Raw genomic sequence first — 19,333 nt, 5'->3', positions numbered from 1 at the left:
GGGGGGGGGGAACGGCGGGAGCGCCCGCCCCGCCCTGCTGGGCCTGCGGGGCGGGCACCGAGGCATCGCGGTGCTGATGAGAATCGCAGCCCGGGTGTTCGGCGGCCGCAGAGCGCTCTTCGCCAGCCTGAGCGTGTGTCCCCGGTGCCGGGGCTCGCTTCACCGTCCGTCCTTCTGGTGACTGATTAACCTTGTTAAACGTTAGTCGTTTTATGTATCACAGAATCAGTTAGGTTGGAAAAGACCTCTAAGATCATCGAGTCCAAGCTGTGACCGAACACCACCATGGCAACTAGACCATGGCACCGAGTGCCACATCCAGTCTTTCCTTAAACACGTCCAGGGACGGTGACTCCACCACCTCCGAGGGCAGCCCATTCCAATGTCTAATCACCCTTTCTATGAAGAAATTCCTCCTGTTGTCCAGCTTACACCTCCCCTGGCACAGCTAAAGACTATTATCTTCTTGTCCTGTTCTAGTTGCCGGGGAGAAGAATGTAGGTTGTAAACTGTTTGTGTTGGTACCTGGAACAAGCTTTGATGAACAAACAGGACACAGCAGGAGGTTTTTCTGCCTTCATCGTGTAGAGAACATGTAGAGGTGTACAGTGGAAACCTTCATGAACAGGGTAAAGAAACCACAGTGCTAGAGCTTGCTGGCAACTGTTAGAAGAGAATCTGTGCTGTGTAGGCACTTGGACCTTGCTTCTCTTGATTACTCTCAAAGAGCATCCCTTTGTTGCCTGTCAGTTGCCTGGCTTAGGGTAAGAGTGGTTGATTATGGTAAACTTACGAATTTTTAACTGTAATGTCATTGTTAGATGTTAAGTGGAAAGGAACTATGTATGCACATAGTGACAGGACAAGGGGCAATGGCTCCAAAATGAAAAAGAGCAGGTTTGTATGAGGTATTAGAAAGAAATTCTTTACTGTGAGGGTGGTGAGGCACTGGCACAGGTTGCCCAGAGAAGCTACGGATGTCCCATCCCTGGAGGTGTTCAAGTGCAGGTTGGATGGGGCTTTGATCCATCTGGTCTAGTGGAAGGCGTCCCTGTCCATGAGCTTAGGGTTTGGGACTAGATCATCTTTAATGTTCCTTCCAACCCAAAGCATTCTGTAATTTTATGATCAACGTATTTGTTTCTAAGAAAATGAGAAATGCCCATCGGGTCAGACCAGTGGCTCATCTTGCTGAGAGCAGGTGAGTTTCCTTTCAGAATGCCATCACGTGCATCAAGGACCAGCGGGATGAAGCAAAAGACAAACAGGAATGAGTCACACTCCATCTACATGTACAGGGTGCAGAAGCTCAAGCACCACTGAGGCTATGAGCAGCATCAATACTCCTGCAAATGGCATTTTTGAGCTTCATGTTGCGAGAACGTTGCGTTCTGGCTCTGTAACGACAGTGCTGGGCTATCAGTTCGCAGGAGAAAATTCCCATTATGAATTGCGGTCAATTCCCATTGACTTAGAATCACAGAATAATATTTGTTGCTGCCTGAAAAGCAGCAAAACACCCAGGAGGGCATTTGGGCTGTTACCAAACATACTTGCTCTAAATACTGAGGGTTCTTTTTCAATTCAGATGGAAAACTGTCTGGCTGATTGTCAAGGAGATATTTAAGGTTATTCAAAACAAAAGGTCAGACAGGGAACAAAGAAACAATGACAAGGCAGGAAACCCAGCAAACAGTAATCCCTGTGAATCAACCACGCCTAAAAGCCACAAGAACTGGATGAACGACTAAGCCATTTGTCCCTATTGCAAAACCCACTGAAGTGGATTCAAAGGAGGAAACTCTCTGGAATGTATGCAAACGAAGGGTAGTTACTGCAATAGGACTAGGGGAAAATACTGCAATAAAGAGGCTTTACAGGGGAGTACTTAGCAGCTATAGGGGGATGTTGGAACCGATAAAGAGAATTTTAGGGTTTTCAAAACTGCACTGGTATGCTTGGGGTAAAAATCACAGGAGGGGAAATGGAGGGATCAAGGCGGATAAAACGGAGAGAAGGTAGGGATAAACAAAGCCAGTCAAATGCAATCAGTATGTTTGCACAAGTTTTGTATCTGATCATCACAGCCTGCATGACATTTTTAATAAATTATTTTAATTGTTTCCCGAGTTAGTATGCTCTTTGTTGTGTCCATGTGGTCTGTCTAGTCAGCAAGCAGGATGAAAGGTTTATAGGGCCAAAAACCCGAGACCTATGAAAGTGCATTTCTCTGAGTGCTGACCCTTAGGAACAGGGATCCTTAGACTCAGGCCACTGATACTGTGATTGTTGGCTATCTCTAAAGAATTGTCTCCCGTCAGCATCAACCTCTGCATGCATCTCCGCTGTGGACTCTCACACCACTCTGCTACTGCTGGGATGTGAAACAAGAAAGCTCTCATTCATCTCCATCTCATTCATGACCCAGGAAGAAAGGAAGCCACTGGACCTTTCAGTCCACCAGATTTATCCACCCTTAATACTTTTCAGGGAAAGCAGGTGCACCTGGCCAATATCTAAAGTCCATTCCCCTTGTTCTAATCCCACATCCAAGCACAGTAGTAGAAATGGTGGAGAATACCCCACAACCTGTTCCCTTTGGTATAGATTGGCTTTCCATTAGTTTGTCTATGAGCTTTTTGAACCTGATGACATTTTCGGCTTCCATAACTCCTGTAGCAGTAGGTTCTTATAGTATAAGGTACCTTTTTTATTTGTTTTAAATTGATTGCCAACTAGTTTTATCCCATGTGCCCAGTCTGCCATGGAAGGATTTGCTGAAGAGCAGTTTTCCATTCACTTTATCCATCACCTTTATTATTTTGGTAAATATGAGTATTTCATCTTCTCAACAAATTCTGCTCATCCTCACACCAAATGATGGGATTCCAGCCTTTTTAGTGTCTCCTGATAAAGCACTTGTTCAATCCCATAATTGTTGCCACTGAGGATCATGCTGTGAATTGTAAGACTGGCTTAGAGGGTCTGGCTGGAAACCTGACAAATGCTTTGCCTATATATAAGGCAGAATTCATTTCATAGATGGCTCACACTTTAGGTGCAGATCTTCCACGCTCTGGGAAGAAGCAAGAAGCAGCCCATTTTCAATCCAATGATTTTTTTTTTTCCCCCCTATTCAAGCCCCTTTTAGAAAAGGTTAATTCCCTGGAGAAACGGCGTCTTGCAGAGCAAGCCACGGAGCGATGGTGACACTCAGTGGCCCTGCCGGAAAAATGCACCTTCCGAGTTCATGGGTTTCTTTCCAATTTATCGGGAAGACAGTGGTAGTAAATGAACCTTTTACACAGGTGAATAAACAGCACGTGGCATAAGCATGAGCCTGCATACTGTGCCGTACAGATTCACATAGTACAGGCGTATAAACAGACATCTAGCCTATGTAACTGCACTTTCCTTCTTTCCCTTTCCCACACTCATTTACTCGCTTCAGTCTGGAAGTGAGACCATCACCTTCAGGTACCTCAGAAGGAAAACCCCATCTCTTGTGGTGGACTGTTCATTGTACAGACTACCTTTTTCATATATGGGTTTAAAATATGCCATTTATTTTTTATAAGAGTGCCCTAATAAGGTCAGAATCCATTTGGGGCCATCTTGTATGCTTACAGTCGTCCTCCTTTTAAAGGGGCCTACTTCCCACTCCTTTTAGGAGTTTCTCTTTGCAGAAGAATCCCTTTCTGTCTGAGATGCTGGTTACCAGATTGCCTGTTAGCTGTCTCCTGTACAATGCTCTTCTGGACTTTCTTTTTTTACAGGCTGAAGCAGCAAAACTTTGCAGGAAATTTCCCAGTTGCCTCCAGACCATTTGGGCAACCAAGACCCACACAGCAATTGTGGTGAGGTGGTGGGAGGAAGTCTCCTGGCCACCAGCCCTACCTTTCCTTACACATTGCAAAGGTTCCTTTCTTGCACTGGAAGGTATTTCTTATGGATGTCACCAAGAACAGGGAGCACTTTTCGACAGCCAGCAGAACTGAGCAAGCATCAGATTGCCCATCCAGCACAGACTAGCCACTTAATGCATTCCCTAATACTTAATTCAAGAGGCAAAGACCTCGCTGACTTCTATTGTACATTTCTATCTTAAGGGAGCTTGCCACTCAGCAGCTTTTTTTCAGCTCTCTGCTTTGCCAGCTTCCTCAGTCCCTCTCATCTGCATTTGAATAACATCAATCTGATTTGAAACCACAGCCTGGAAATATCTGTTTGTATTCATATTTCACACACTTGTTTTTCTCACTTATTTACCCCACACAGGTACAAGGTGCTGAGACTTCCTATCATCAGAAGCAGAGGAATCTTGGTGGGCCTGCTTCTATTGAGATCTAATTTCATGGCAATCTGATCCTATAAACTGTAAAGCAGACCCTTGGCACACATCCATTTAGATTTGGGAGAGCCCGGCTTATGGGCACAATGAGCACGCTGGGTTACAGGCGTCAGGTTTTATTTACAGCCTCCCTATCTGAAGTTCAATAGATCAGAGGGCTTTGACCCAAAAGCTCTTTCAGTCCAGCCCAAATATCCAGAGGAAGAGACTTGTCAGGAAAGCAACCAGGACAGGCAACAGCTCCCACTTTGCTCCCTTCGCAGAGCACCATCGAACAATCTCTTTTGCCTCCTAAAATACCTTGGGAAGGGGCAATGCTAGGGGAACAATCCTTGGAGGCCTGCTCAGTCCCTTCTTATTTTTGCTTCCTTTAATTCAACCCTGTCCTCCTTTTTGTATCTGTTGCCCACAGAATGTATCACTTGGTTCCTCAGGTTTTCTACCTTCCCTAAATGCTTGTTAAGCACTGCTGGGAGACTTTTATTTTCCTTTTTTCCCTGTGTGGAAGAGCTGATTCTGCCCACTTTATGGACCAATTGTTCTGAATGGTAAGAGAAAAAATATATTTACTGTCTTTTTGCAAGCTGTGTTGATCAAGCAAAGGGCTACTACACAGGGATAACCCAAGCAATCCTTGTCACATGACCTGCTTCAATTTGTTCCTTTTTCCCCTTTTTTTCTTCCAAAGTACTTCCTCTTTAGAAGCATCATCATTGCTTCCCAAATTCCCAGCTCATCTTGTTCACTTTTTTTCCATAGCCCCTGGGCTTGACTTCATACCTTACTTCATATTTTTGGCATGACTGTCCTGGTAATTTCTCTTTTGGCAATCAGCTCTGCAAAACTAGTACCCATTTTTTCTTATCTAGTATCCCCCTTTTCACAAGCGCTATCTTCCTAATGGCACTGCATATCCCGCTGAGCCATCTGCATACACTCTGTTGTCTTGTTGCATGTGTTGCATCCTGAAATTCCTCAGATTGTTGTCTTTTTTCAGTAGTGCCACAGGTAAGGATTAGTCATTTGGGTTAATGCCTTGACAGGATGGGGCTGGGTGTTGTTAAAGTCTAAATATGCAGTGAATTTGGAGGGACTGTTATATCGGTTTCATGCCCTCCCTTCACAAGACTTTGCTGTACAGTCCCTTTCTGTCTGAATGAACTGGTCAAGTATTTCTTCCTTAGCATTCTCTTGCCTGTCCCTACTCTTTGGTTGTGACAGAAAAATGATTCACAGGGTCAGGTAGTAAACCAGATCAGGGTTAAAAGAGAGGGGGGTTTTTTGTGTGGAGATTGGTTGCAGATCAACTATTGTGTTAATTTAATTGAAAAGGGAGCTCAGAGATGGGACTTGGGGAAGAGAGAGAGTTAAACCACTATGGTGACCAAATGCAAAGTATGTAACCGTGATGTGCGCAATGTTTCCCTCTTTTTCATGCACTGAAATCTTCATCGACTGTCAAGTCACTGCCTTCTTTCCAGGCTCCACATACTTTATTTCACTTGCTCCCAAACTAATGTGTATTAAGCCAGTTTTCACATAGAAACATAGGGCAAAGGAAATAGGGTGTTTCCAACACAGCAGGGAAGAGGAGAGCTGGAGCAGGGAAGTTTTCCCTATGGAGGCAGAAAATTCAGGTTGCAGAGGCAGAGCATACTAGGAGGAAACCTTCTTTGAGGCATCTGTGGTAAGAAAGAGGAAAGAAAAGGGAAAGTGCCTGATGAATTTTTAGGAAGGTGTCTATGGACTAAGAGATCTTACGTGATGAGTTGCAACATCTTTTTATCATTGACACAGCCATTTCCAGTTGTACTTAGGTTTGGGATGCTGCAAGGACTGTATGGAAATGAAATAAAAGTAGATCATTTTAACCTTCCATGGTATGCTCAAGGCTTAGCCTACCTTGAGATTAACACCTGGGCTAGAAACTGTGCTTACAAGTAGTAAGTAGATCCCAATTCAACCTGCAGTCCAAGAAGGCTCTACATCACATGACAGGATTAAATGCAGAGCAGAGGTAGGATGCTTTGCCTGCTTACCACCAATCCTCTGCTCTGTTCCAGCTGGAAGCCTGTTAACACTAACCTGAACTGCAAGGGAAAGCATATTCTCTTGCTGTGCGGTCATCTGTAGAAACAAAAGAGAAGGTGGTGAGCTGTAGGGCTGCATGGTGGGGTAGTGCCAAACTTCTTTCTCTGTAGCACAGCCATCCCACTACCTTAACGTTTCACTCTTCAGACTGTGAATGCAGGAACAAAGAAAGGTCTGTAGTGAGTCAGGCCAGCAATCTGCCTCCCCAACATGTATCCCATACAGCTATAAAAGACCACCTTATGCATTGTGATACCTTCTAAGGCAAGCACACTTTTTGTAAATAAAAAACCTTTCAGGAGTGTGTCCTGATAGCCTTGCCTATTTAGTGATAATCAGTATGTTCATGTCAGATAACATGTATGTACTAAGCACAAAAATTCTTGTACAGGATGAAATAGCAGAGAAAGAGCATATTAGGTGACAATATTTAGCTCTGTAATAGCTGGATTGAAAAGTGTCCTCCTCTTCTTGCTATGGTGTGGAAGGGGCAACAAGAACAGAATTTAGTATACAACATGTAGTGCTGCTTTCTAAATCGCCAGCAGCAGTTTTTCCATTTTGTTCTCAAATTTTAAAAATAAATAATTCTTAATGTTCCATCTGCTGTTTTGTCTCATACTGAGCACAGAATAATAAGAGAGGCTCAAAATATCATCAAGATCTCTCTTCTTTGTGCTGATAATTCACTTAGAGCTTTAAAGTGTTAACAAATTATTTTCCTATTATTCTCTGAGACATGGCAGGACACAATGGATGGTAGGATTATTACACTATACATGAAATGCATACAACTAAATTCTGCCTTCTAGTGGCTCAGGGTAGCACTATGTAATACTGATTTCAAATAAATTCCTAACTATTCTCAAGAGAGCTAAAAAGCTGGAGAGAGCATGGCAAATTATCAGAGAATTCTTCTAGCTTGAAGCTAGAGGAAGAAAACAAACACAGTCGTTTGGAACACATAACACCCCACAACATAATCATAGTGCCAGGCAGCCTTGTCTCAAAAACTTTTCTAAACTGGTGGCTATTTGAATGTTGAACTTTTGAAGAGGAAACCCAAGCTTGAAGTGGCTGGAGGAAGTGCACTGGAATAAGGGAGTTAAGGGAATTAGGGTTACAGAATTATATCTGAGTAGGGGGTAAAATAGTTATTTTATGTCAATGTCAGTGAAATCTCACCTGGCTTATAGTAGTCATAGACATGCACTGTTGCAGCTTTCAGATTCTGCACTTCAGTATCTTGTTCCACTGAGATGTTAAGCTTCAAAGAACTCTCACCCAGCTGGAGAGAAGAATGGAAGTGAGCAGAAATGCACTGATCATCTCAAAATCACCTGTATACTAACTTTACTCTTTCTGCATCAGAGGGTTTTTTTCCTATGTTTCTAGGTTCTTCCACCCTCTTCTTCTGTGAAAAGTTTAGCCTGCTTGACCAGCCTAGAGATTTGTATTTCTGGTCTGCGAAAGTCCCCATGCAAAACACTTCAGTTGCTACTACTTAAATGGGCAGTTCCCTCTGGTCTTCCTCTTACCTCCTCCAAGTAGATTGTGATTTTGTCTGGTTTTATCTCTGTCTTTTTCACGAGGGGTGCCTTCTCCAGCTGTATAGGAAGGCAAGAGATGAGCTTGGTTAACATCAGCTTATTTGCCTTCCCTGTTTCACAGCAGGTTTGGTATTTGTCAGTGAGCTACTGTTGTCAAAAGCACTTAGCCTAGTCTGGGGACTAGTCAGGTCTGCCTTCCTCAGCACTGAGATTGTTGGGAGCACATCAAACCTTAGAAAATATTTTTCACTTTTGTTACAAGTGTCCTTGGGCTGTGTTCCTACTTCCATCACTTGTAGGAAAGGGAAAACTTGTTGGTAGGAGGCTATGCTGGATCTTTCCAGCTATTGCGTGGAACACTGGAGCATGTCATTGTACAACTCCATGGGATTCAATACCACTTTATGGAATATCCCTAAAAATGGCACTGGTAACTGCAAAGGGGCCCAGTGCACCCCAGGTGATTCTAACTCGGTGCTTTTTCATCTTCTCTCTAATGTCTTACTGTGTATGCAATCCTCACTATGAACATGAAAAACTGCACAACCACTTGTGCAAGTGGAAAGTTGCCTTGTGAAATAGCCTGTTATATCTGCACTTGTAGTTACCATTCTCCATTCTCCAACAGTTCTTAAATGTTTGGATATTTCTGAGTGAGCTACATCTGGAAAATAGATTTTGATATCCTTAAGGAAAGCTGAAGGAAAAGTCTTACCTCTTTCACAGAGCTCTGCACAGGAATGAACCCTGACAGCATTTCAACCTCCACCAGGGCCATGTTACTCGTCCCACGGTCCCCTACATAACTGAAGGGGGTCAGGAGAGAAGCACATTAGATGTAGAAGGCAGCACAGCATTTCTAGGAGATACTAATGGACACTTCCAAACTTTGCCCTGCCCTACAGTGATAAGAAAGCTCAGCAGCATGCCTAACTGGTAGGACAAAGGGACAAAAAATGGTCCCCATCTACTCACTCAGTATGGAGACAGATTGTGCAGCAAATGTGTTACGGTTAATGTGGAAATAATATGCCTTCATGTTGCCCTCTGCTGTGGAAATTACCTTTGCTGTTACAGGCTGAGTGGCAACATTGGTATTGCTCTCTTTCAGTAAGGACAGTAAGTCATGCAGAATATGGATCAAGACTCCCATCCTAGACAAATGCAGGCAAGTGAAATATGGATAGGGACTGGAGTTTCTGCTGTCTAGTTCCAGCAGAGGTTCACACTACAGAGGATGCATCTCAGGGCTGGTTTAGCCCATGATGCCAAGAGTCTCCCAACAAGGGAGCTCAGGTGCTGGTGCTCTGGGGACTGCTGAGCTTTTCTGTGCTGCCTGAGATAGTTGCTGTGTTTCTGCAAGACACTGCCAGCACATTGCCATGCTTCTCCAGGCCTTAATTTTCGATTAACAATCTCCTTGGGATGTATAGAGAAGAAGAGAGTCATCCCTGTGCCTCTGATTCTACAGACAGGAGGCTTTCATGGGGTTCTAGTCATACAACTGGGTTCACACTTTTTTCCATTGAAGAAAGAGCCTCAAGGGATCCCATACCTGACAGACACATGGATATCAAACTCTTTCCTGACACCATCACATTCTCTTGGTACAGTTTCCACATCCAGGACAAAGACCTCTTCTGTTTTTGGTGGTGGGATGTTATAATACAAAGTGGTCTGGTGAGGGAGAAAACATCTCTGTGAAGTGCGCCAGAGTTCCCCTGAGTAAAGGACTACCTGTGCCTCCAGCTTTTAACAGATTGGTATCCAGTGCCTAACACAGTTGGACCCAAATGCACTTTCTGTTCAGAGATGTGCTGTTTAGCACATTGCATCAGATACACCTGCCAAATGCAACCCAAAACCTGGAGACTTAGCTATCTGTGATTCAAGGCTTCACTCAGTCTCATAAAAAAAAAAGTTACTGTTAAGGTTCAAGGAAGCACATTAGCTAAAACACTGCCCCACAAGGAGAAAGAAGTCTAACTGTTATCCCTTGACATGCTAATAGTCAGTAGTTCTATGTGTCAAGGGGAAAATACTGGTAAAACAATTACAAACCCCTTAAGAATAAAAAATTAGAAGAAGACAAGTCAGCAGGAGGGATGATCACACTCATCCAAAGAGCAGCGTAGGCCAATCTTCCTCCACCTGCCTGGTGACTGACTGCCTCCCCAGTGTGTGTTCATCAGATATCTTATGCTCTTTGACTACATGCAAGTGTAGCCAAGCAATATGGTTCTAGTTACCTCCTACATGCATTAACAATTAATAATTGTTGTGTCCCCTTTACTAGACACTGCTTGCAGATTCTCTGAACAGAAGTGATCCAGCAAAAGAGGTTTTCATAGGGAGTAATTTGAGTTCTTTGCTGCATGGATGGCTTACAAGTAGACCACTACCAAAACTGCCAGAAAAATAAGATGTATCCTCCTGACGGACCAGTTGTGTTGGTGTACTGGAATAAGACCTTCTAATCTCTGCATGGGGTAACAACCCCAAGAATGTTGTGTCAGAAGATGTGCAGTGTCCAGCTGCTGTAGCAGTGACATCAACAACACACATTCAAAATAGAAGCATGTACTCCTGTGTCTCATTACTCCTGACTTCAGATCTACTTGTCTCTTAATAATGACAAGACTCTGTAGGATGGGACAGCAAAGCTGAGACATTTCTGAGAAGATACCAGAGATGGTTGCATGAAACCAAGTCAACAAAGTACACCTGAGTACCTTCAAGTTTGACATGATTCTGCCTAGAAGGCAAAATCCTGCTCAGAACTTGAGGCTATATTGCGTGCTTAAAGCCAAACCTCACTTCAGTAGTCGGAGGCAAAACCTGAGAGGTCTGTTCCTTACCCATACACACCTGGACATAAACGCAGCCACTGCCCGTTGCTTGCACTGTGTAGGTCCCTGTGTCTGCAGGGAGAGATGCCTGATGCAGGACCAACTTGTTGTTCCTGTGCACATGGAACTCCAGTGGAGAAGCCCCCTTGCCTTTCACTGCCACCTTGACGTCTCTGATCTCCTGAGGAATCAGGGCTGCATACTGAGCGAGGGCCTGCAGGCTGACAACTGTGTCCTGAAGGGAGAGAGAGAGCCACTTTGCTGTGGGGCCATGCAGGACAAGACCCAGCACGCTTGTTCAGGGCCTGCAGAGAGAGCCACACTCCTCATGGCCCTGGTTCACCCTCTGACACAGGCAGGCTCTATCCCACTAAGTGCATAGGTAGGGTTTATGCCACAGGCAGCAGGATGATTTCTGTTCTTGCGAGGGCTGGGCTTAGCAGTGCCAGACAACCCTGGGTAACCCCAATTACACTACACTGACAAGAGTTTCTCCTGTTTTCCCAGAGCTCATATACCTTTGTCTGCAAAGGATGGGTCTAGAGTGACATGCACATGAGAGATGTGCACATCACACCAGGCACAACATCCTTCTCTTTCCCCCATGATTTTCCCTGGTTTGTTACCTGTGTGGAAGCAAATCCTCCAAAGGCATTTCTTTGTCCACTGAGCCAGCGCACAAGCTTGCTCACTGAGGCTTCATTGAGTGACAAGTCTGGTTTGGAGACATGAGCCAGGATGATGTAGGCTACTGTCTCAATCATGGAAGAAGACTTTTCATCAGCAGATTGTGATGTCAGTAGCTGTGCTGATGGGAGAAGAAATATGTGGAAGAGAAGAACTGTAGATCCCTGTGTATATTCAAAGTTATGTGTCCAAGATTCAGCATTTTTGCTGTTTCTGCATTTGCCTAGCATAGAGTTTTCTGTATTTGCCTAGCATAGAATACCAGCCCCCTATGCTGAAAAGCTCTAGGACTCATTTCCAGTCACTTGTACCTATTGTACGAGAACTGCTCAGTCTTCAAGGGAGAATTGCAGTCAGGCTACTGGAGGAGAAAGACTACCCAACTTACTTTGCTGGCATCCTCACTGTGCAGTGCATAGTGAAGGGCAATTTAAGCAAGACCTGGGCTCCTACCTCAGGTCCAAGCTCACAAGCACTGAATACATCTGAGTCCAGCTGAATATTTTGCTGCACTGGTAGCAGAGGACTAACAAAAATTCAGCTAAGAATTTAGCTTAATTGTGCCAGGCTTAATTGTGTAGGCATCGTCTGCAATGGTACAAATGTGAAAACCTGAAATGCTTTTAAATTCAAAGTCAGTTTTCAGAACCTTCACTTTTGAAAAAAGAACCACCAATTCACTTGTTTGCATAATACCAGCCTCAAGACTTCAGAATTTAGCTAAGGTCCTCTACGGAGAACCTTCACTATGTTTATCACAGTGGAAAGTTTTTTCCTTGTTCCACGTGTATTATCATAGAGGCAGCTCTGAACAAGTACTGCACTCAATGTGTGCAATTCTACTCCTTCCAGTTTGCCCACTGGCTGTCCTGTGAAGCCAGCTAGCAGCTTGAGTGGCTATGCAGTGAGCAGCACTCAGCACTGGTAGCTGGTCAGGCTGGAAAATCCTCTCTCCCTTTGGTTTTTTTATGTTATTTTTCAGCCCCCAGTGTAGTTCACCATACTGCCAGAGAAGCAAATGTGGGGAAGAACTTACTTAAACCAACTTAGGTAATATTACCAACTGTTTAACCATAGGCTTAGGTGCTTTGAACACCCAGCCCAGCATCCTTACTCAGGACAGAAGTCCATTTTTTTCCCCAAGCTAATGAGACAAAAGGAAAAACCAAGCTCAGCAACACAGCAGTAAAGGTCCACCCACCCAAGCGCCCTGAGCTGAGTAGAGCAGCAATGGGGAAGCAGTCAAAAGGTTTGAATATTTCAAGTAAATGTCCTGACCAGCAGCTGAACAGACACGGTGAAACAAGTTTCCTCTGCAAGATCTGTTGTACTATGTACAGAATGCTGAAGAATTACAGGAACACCACGACACAAATAAGCATTTTAGCTGCACAAATTAAGCATGGATCACCTCTGCTGCTTTTGGTTAGAAATTGTTTCCTGGGTCTGAGAAAACTAGAGATTCTCAGAGCTGCAATAAATTATGATTTTCTGACACAAAAGCATATTTGAGAATAGCTAGATTTCCCAAAATACTGCAATTAAGTGCTATAGATATCAGACCTTGAACACAGTCATTATCTCTAGGACCCCAAAGCAACAACCTACCAGTTTCCTTCTCTACCATATCCAGGAGCTGCTTTCTCATCTCCATGTCCTTACTTAGTGTGAAGACATAAGCCATCAAGGCCTTGACATAAAGGCTTGTCTCATCAAGTGTTACATTCCTAAGGCAATGTAAGGCATTATCCAACATGGTGTCCTGAAAAAGGAATCCAAACCAAGTGAATTTCCTCTGACCAAACAACATGTTGTTGTGAACATCTGTCCCAGACACATCCTTGATGTATTTTAGTGCTAGCGTCTCTCCCAGGGCTGTGGAGCGCGAAGTAGAGTGATCAAAGCATCACTGACTGTGGGTTGAAAGCAAAGGTGTGCTGGACATATCATTGGGATAGGGGATTGCTAATACACTGGAGAATCCAGCTGTTGGAAGTGTCTGGTAACACACTGGCTCAGAACTGTCAGACCCGCGTGCTGTAGGTCTCGGATCCTGAAGGGTATGATGCTGGTTTTAGAACTGTACCATTAAGCCTGGAATATCAGTTCTCCTTTGCTAGAACAGTCTACACTTGTCTTGAAGATCATTGCTTTTATCTGGGGGGAGGGGGAGGCAGGACGATGCATACCTGAAAAGTAGTCTTTTTTTCCTCCTTTAGCTCTGTTTATCAGTTTAATGAAAACTATTGCCTCTCCCTGCAAGCCCTTTGTTATTTTCAGAGACAGTTGTTTCTCCTGAGATCAGCTGGGAAAAGCTAGTGCTCTGCTTTGCTGTAAATCAGGCCATTTATATTAAGAACTCCTCGCCGAGTTAAAAATTGCCGATTGAGCTTATTGTGTACCAAGGTGGGAATGACAGAATCCTTCACCAGCTCAAGCTGGGTACTCCCTGAAGCCCCCAGCCAGGGAAGAAATGAATGGTGGAGCATGCTCCCAAGCCCTGCAGGAGTTCAGGTGTGACTTACATTTCTCTCCAGATGGAGTTCCAGCAGTGCAGCAGCAATATAGGCTGTTAATGAGATGGTATCATCCACACCGCCCTGCAGGCACACAGACCAGTCATCAGAAAAGGGCAAACCCAACCACTGCTTGCCTGTCATTGTACAGCCACTAAAACTGCATCTGAGAGAGTACAGCAACATGCTTCTAGGCATTCTTGGACAGGAAAGCACTCCAGGCTCACTTGCTGAATATTATGAAAGTTTGGTGTTGAGGGCAGTCTCAGCCATGTTGTTCACACAGCCTAGACATCCCTTCTCATAGAAATGCATGAAGCAAACTGTTAAGCAGTTTATTTTATTAAATATGTTACAACTGTACTCTTGAACAAAGTTTTTATGATGCAGGATTTGCATACAAGAAGTTGTGCAAGTTTACATGTAATTCATCTGATTTTGAGAAACTACAGGTTGATATGTGTTAAACAGGCTTTCAGGAGCCTCTTTTCACCTCACCACATTCTTGGGGAAGTTCTGCTTACATCCTCAGATATGAGACAAGAATACATCTAAAATGAGAGGGGGAAATTGGGCTAAGATGCTAAGAAGCATCGTTCACACTGAATAGAGGAACCTTTGTAAGTGTGAGGCAGGTGGAGGTGCAAAACCTATTCCAAAAAGTTCTGTTCAGATAGAAAGCTTGAGCTGGGAAATCAGTGAGTCAGACAAGGATGAACAGTCCACATGTACACTCTGGTTTTATTTCGTACTGCATCCAAATTTTAGGAAAAAGATGTGTAACCCTTTGCTTTACTAATGTAGCAGCCTGGTTTTTTCATAAATCTGCCTTGTATTTAATGTGGGCAATTTTGCAATCTGACCAGTGTGGATTACTTGTACCTTTACAAAGGCAATGAACCCAAGTACGGCCATACTGCACACGCACTGCTCAGTACCTAGGGCATGTTCACCAAGAGTTTGGTGCATTTCCAGCTACACTGCAGGGATCATTTGGGGAATGCCAAGCTCCAGAAGAAGTCATTTTTGGGGCAGGGGAGGGACAACTGTGTCTTCAGACAATCCTATATTAGAGCACATAGAGTATTTTGCAGTGTAAAGAGAAAAGGGAGAATCCAGACAGGGTATTCTAGACAAGCACTAAAATATAAAAGTATTTCTCATTTCCCTGTGCCCTTGTAGAGCCTTGGCACAATTAGCTGTGTTGTCTTTTGTCTAGAGTAAAAATTAAGAAAGCCCAGCAGTGTCTAAAACCTCACACAGAGGAAATGACCGCTGGTTTAGGCCATGTTCTTCATTCTACTCTGGGAAGATGCCTTAGCTGTGCTAGGCCATGGGGACATTGCTTTGTGCAGTGGAAAAGCCTGAGGAAGCAACTCTGTGCCTCACAATGTATTCCTCCTGCCCTCACTCCCATGTCTGGCAGCCATACCTTCAGGTCATTGTTGAAGAGCTTCCCCACACTCTGGAAGCAGCCACTGGGCAGCTGGTGCTTCTGCAGCCAGAGCAGAGCACTGTGCACATGGTCCTTATCGATGTAAATGTGAGAGCTGGCTTGTCCAAAGGACCTGGCTACAAAAGCTGTCAGCCTGTGAGCAGAGCACAGAGGAATCCCATGTTACAGCCAGGAGATGGACCAGCAAGGATGACAGGTTTAGGATGGCAATAGCAATTCTGGTCACTCACCATGTGTTGCCCTGCTCATCACCTTTCCCAAAGGCGCTGTAGGAGCCATCGTCGTGTTTGTAGAGCAGCTGACGCTGGTAACCTGTGGCAACAGGATGTGGCTGACTGTGAGGACCTGTAGCATCTCAAACTGTATCCTTGCCACAGGAAGAGGCAAGGGGCTTTGCCAGGTCCTACAGTCAGAGCTGCTGAGACAAGCACACCACCCCCAGTTCCCCCTGCATCCCACAGCATCAGTGTGACAAGAAGCAGTTGAACAGCACCGCTGAAGTGTCCATGTGGCTGCTCTGCATTACTGGAGCTGTTTGGAGCAAGTGCTGTGGCTACCTGCCCTGCTGTTTGGCACAACGGCTACGTGCTCAGCCACCTCATGGCTCCCCATGTGCCAGGGACCCCTCAGGGGTCTTGCCGGGAATAAAAAGAGCTGTAGGAGTGAGGAGCAAGGCTTTTCCTAGAGGGAACACAAATGAAACCCTGTTTGCTTTTCAGCTCTTCTCCTAGCCCTGTTGAGACTAAACAAAGCACTTTTTATGGGATGTACAGGAAGCAACAAGGACATGCCTTTGAACTCTGAGGGCAGAATGCTGTTAGCTCTCCCTCACCCCCCTCACGGCCTTACTGTTTACCCTTTGTCTTTCCTCTCTGCCACCACCATTCTCTTGGGTAGGCACCCCTCTTTCCAGATACATGTATCTGTTCTCAGTACATGCTTGCAGTACCAGAGAAAAAGTGGGAAAGAAAAGCAGTCAAATCCTGTCCAGGCAAGGAGGCTAGAAGGCTGAAATATGAGGCACATTGCAACATGAGACACAGACACTGGCACTATATTAAATTCAGATTACACTGGAGAGAATTGACATGCCCCGAAAATATGTTTTCTAAAACATGGGGAAACACTAAGCTACTGAACTCCTATCTATTCCCAAAGGCCACTCTTTATTCCATGTAACAGCAGCTGACGCCCTATTTTCACAAGGTGCTTCTGTCAGCCTTGGACTGATAAGGGAACAAACAGGCATCACATAATGATGGAAATCACTAATTATCTACGCCTTTCTCAGAAAAGCAGACTTAATACCTCAATTACTGGCAGAGACAGAAGTCGTGCTTTCTTCAGAAACACACTTTTCTTTCCATGAGAAATTTCCCTTTCCTCTGTGATACCTTCCTTTGTCACAGCTCTGACAGTTGCTCCCACTCCTGCCCTTCAGCTCCCCACCAGACCCATGCCCCACACTCTTGATTTATAGCAGCTTCATTTTGCAGCAGAAGGAAGAAGGACAATGCTTACCTGTTGTCAGAAATTTCAGTGCTTTATTCTTAATTTCTGGGTTCAGTTGTTTAGTCTTATTCAGGTACTGGAGTATGAAGATGTTTGGTGCAAACTGGACCATGTTCTGTTCACCACAGCCAAAGGGCAATCTTAGCAGCTGGTCTAAATTTTGAAGTGCTGGACCCATGATGTCACCTTATATTTGAGAGGAGAGATGGGAGAAAGGAAAAGCACAGATGCCAAGCAGTGTGAAACAAAAGGACTGTTGCCTTCTCTAGACTCTACTGGGATCCTAAAAAAGAGCTAGTCCCTGACTGAACAGACATGACTGAGATTTCTGGTGACCCCTCCTACATTAGGCCAGCACAGAAAGGGAAGCCATCATGGTTTTGGGAGGAGAAAGGGGAGCTTGAGGGGGTCTGAAGAAAGGTAAAGAGAGCTGTCATTCCTGAGTGGGTACTAAGGTGGGAAAGGAATTGCAGAAGCAAAGTAGGTGGAAATCTGCAGGGATGGTTTTGGTTCACTTAGGCGGATGGCAGTGACAGAAGTCAGAGAGGATAACATGTTTTGTGCCTTTTCCTCCAGGCACTTGGGGATCACCTGGAATCATTCCTTATGCAAGGAATAAATATTGGAAAAGATTACTTGATCTACATTCCTGAGGCAAACATCACACCCCTTAGAGATGATCTCATGAGGAGCTGGGTCAATGCATCAGTAAGGCCGAAGTTTTGTGCAAGTTGTTTTCACTACAGACTCAAGAGCAGGGAAAGCCTTTCTCACCAATCACAGAGAACGTGACTCGGGCAGATCCCTCCAGCACTTCTGCAGGCAGAGTCAGGGAGAACTCCTCAGAGATGGTGTTATCTGAGGAAGGCAGAACCCAGGCATTTATCCCATGGAAGAAGCCATTCATACAAGTGTAACATCCAAGACGACCCAGGCGAACCATAATGTGACATCAAATCACAGGAGCCACGACTTGCAAACAAATGCTTCAATACAGGAAATTTTGCCAGGTAAAACATTGACATGGACAAATTATAATGGTTGTTCTCCCAGACAGGGAGGGTACCACCAGTGCTTGCTCTCTGATTAATTCCCCCCCACTTCTGGGTATTTGCAGTAACCCTGTCCCTTCCATCCTGGTCTCATGATCAATGGCAGTCAGGAACTTTTGTCCCCTACCTGCAGGACAGAGAAAGATATTTTGGGTCTTCTCTTGTAGGACACCTCCTGGCTGCAGACAAGAGAAAGAGTAGTTCAGATAGGGACGACAGGAAAGGAAGTCACCCTGCCTTAGCAAGTTTGTCTGATGTCCAAGAAGGGGCTAAGCTTCCACTTAGCATCTTGCTGACTGCCCCAGGGGACAAACCCCTGTCCCCAGGGGTTCTCTACCCTGAGATGTGACCAACCTTCACGAGCAGAGGTTTTATCACGGCGTCTCTCCCTCCTTGCAAAGGTGTCACAGCAATCCTGTTACCACACAGACTGTGTGATTCTTCCGCCACGCTGCTCACGGTGACGTTCACTCTGCCTGCAGGGAGCACAAGGGCACATTGCTGAGCACTTGCAGCAGACAGCTGTATGTACGAGCATTAGGTCCAGACATGCAGACGCAGGCAGATTCCACCCCTCTTCCCACGAGCTGCCACACATCCCTCTGCCCAGCCTCACCCAGCCTGGTCGCAGTCACGTTCCATACAAAGGTTTTTGCTTCATTGGCACAGAGGCAGCTGGTGAACTGGCAGTTTGGACAGGCATCCACCTTTAGTTCTGGGGTCTCTGTGAGGGTGGTGTGGACCTGAGTGTGGTTGGATGTACAAGCACACATTGGGTTCGTGTTAGTAACAGGCACTGCACCAAGCAGCAAATACCCTGGGTCATAAAATGCAAGAGGTTGTGCTTTAAGGCCCAGATGCCAGAATCTAGGGCTGCTGAGGAGCTCAGAGCTTGCCTTTGGGCTCAAGTTTTTGTTCTGACAGAGGCCATGTAACTGCGGGAACTCACTGGGGGGACCTCACCTGGATACAGTCCTTGAGGTAGTTGAAGACAGTGGCTTTTAGGCCGAAAGTCTCTCCTTGGATCACAGAGTATGGCAGAGATACATCCACAAAGAAAGGCTGGAAGACCCTAAGAGAGGTCAGAGGTGAGAAACCAAAGCCAGTATTGGCAACACAGAAGGTGTTGGCATTCCATTCTGTGATGGTGTCAGGTACAGCAACTTGGAGAGACGCTTGCCCATCGCCCCTACAGCAGGAAGAAGAAGAGGAGAACTTGCTTAGGAGCAGTCAGAATACTCCAGGAGTGTCTCTGGGGAAGGAAGGCAG

At 45.1% G+C, this 19,333-nt stretch overlaps 1 protein-coding gene across 3 annotated transcripts in view; it reads right to left on the bottom strand.

Annotated features, from left to right (window-relative positions):
* Positions 1-2,095: 2,095 nt before the first annotated feature.
* The window catches only part of LOC103616729 (alpha-2-macroglobulin-like protein 1), a 31,597-nt gene continuing 14,359 nt past the window's right edge, over positions 2,096-19,333 (bottom strand). For 2 of the 3 annotated variants that reach the window (XM_008634952.2, XM_017735855.1), the window contains 18 exons: positions 19,028-19,253; positions 18,681-18,807; positions 18,419-18,540; positions 18,192-18,243; positions 17,787-17,870; positions 17,022-17,198; positions 15,731-15,812; positions 15,477-15,633; positions 14,054-14,128; positions 13,137-13,290; positions 11,468-11,649; positions 10,861-11,076; positions 9,548-9,669; positions 8,708-8,798; positions 7,981-8,049; positions 7,628-7,730; positions 6,437-6,478; positions 5,810-6,033 (listed from right to left, as the gene is read on the bottom strand). In XM_008634952.2, the coding sequence (XP_008633174.2) occupies positions 6,008-6,033; positions 6,437-6,478; positions 7,628-7,730; positions 7,981-8,049; positions 8,708-8,798; positions 9,548-9,669; positions 10,861-11,076; positions 11,468-11,649; positions 13,137-13,290; positions 14,054-14,128; positions 15,477-15,633; positions 15,731-15,812; positions 17,022-17,198; positions 17,787-17,870; positions 18,192-18,243; positions 18,419-18,540; positions 18,681-18,807; positions 19,028-19,253 (2,107 nt within the window). In that variant the 3' untranslated portion in view covers positions 5,810-6,007. Of the gene's footprint in view, positions 6,188-6,436; positions 6,479-7,627; positions 7,731-7,980; positions 8,050-8,707; positions 8,799-9,547; positions 9,670-10,860; positions 11,077-11,467; positions 11,650-13,136; positions 13,291-14,053; positions 14,129-15,476; positions 15,634-15,730; positions 15,813-17,021; positions 17,199-17,786; positions 17,871-18,191; positions 18,244-18,418; positions 18,541-18,680; positions 18,808-19,027; positions 19,254-19,333 lie in introns of all 3 variants that reach the window. The other variant, XM_017735854.1, reaches the window with a different exon arrangement.

This window comes from Corvus brachyrhynchos, unplaced genomic scaffold, assembly GCF_000691975.1.
Source record: "Corvus brachyrhynchos isolate BGI_N302 unplaced genomic scaffold, ASM69197v1 scaffold44, whole genome shotgun sequence".
Taxonomy (NCBI): Eukaryota; Metazoa; Chordata; class Aves; order Passeriformes; family Corvidae; genus Corvus; species Corvus brachyrhynchos.
Note: the sequence above shows the minus strand (reverse complement) of the source record. Positions and strands in the feature narration are given on the sequence as shown.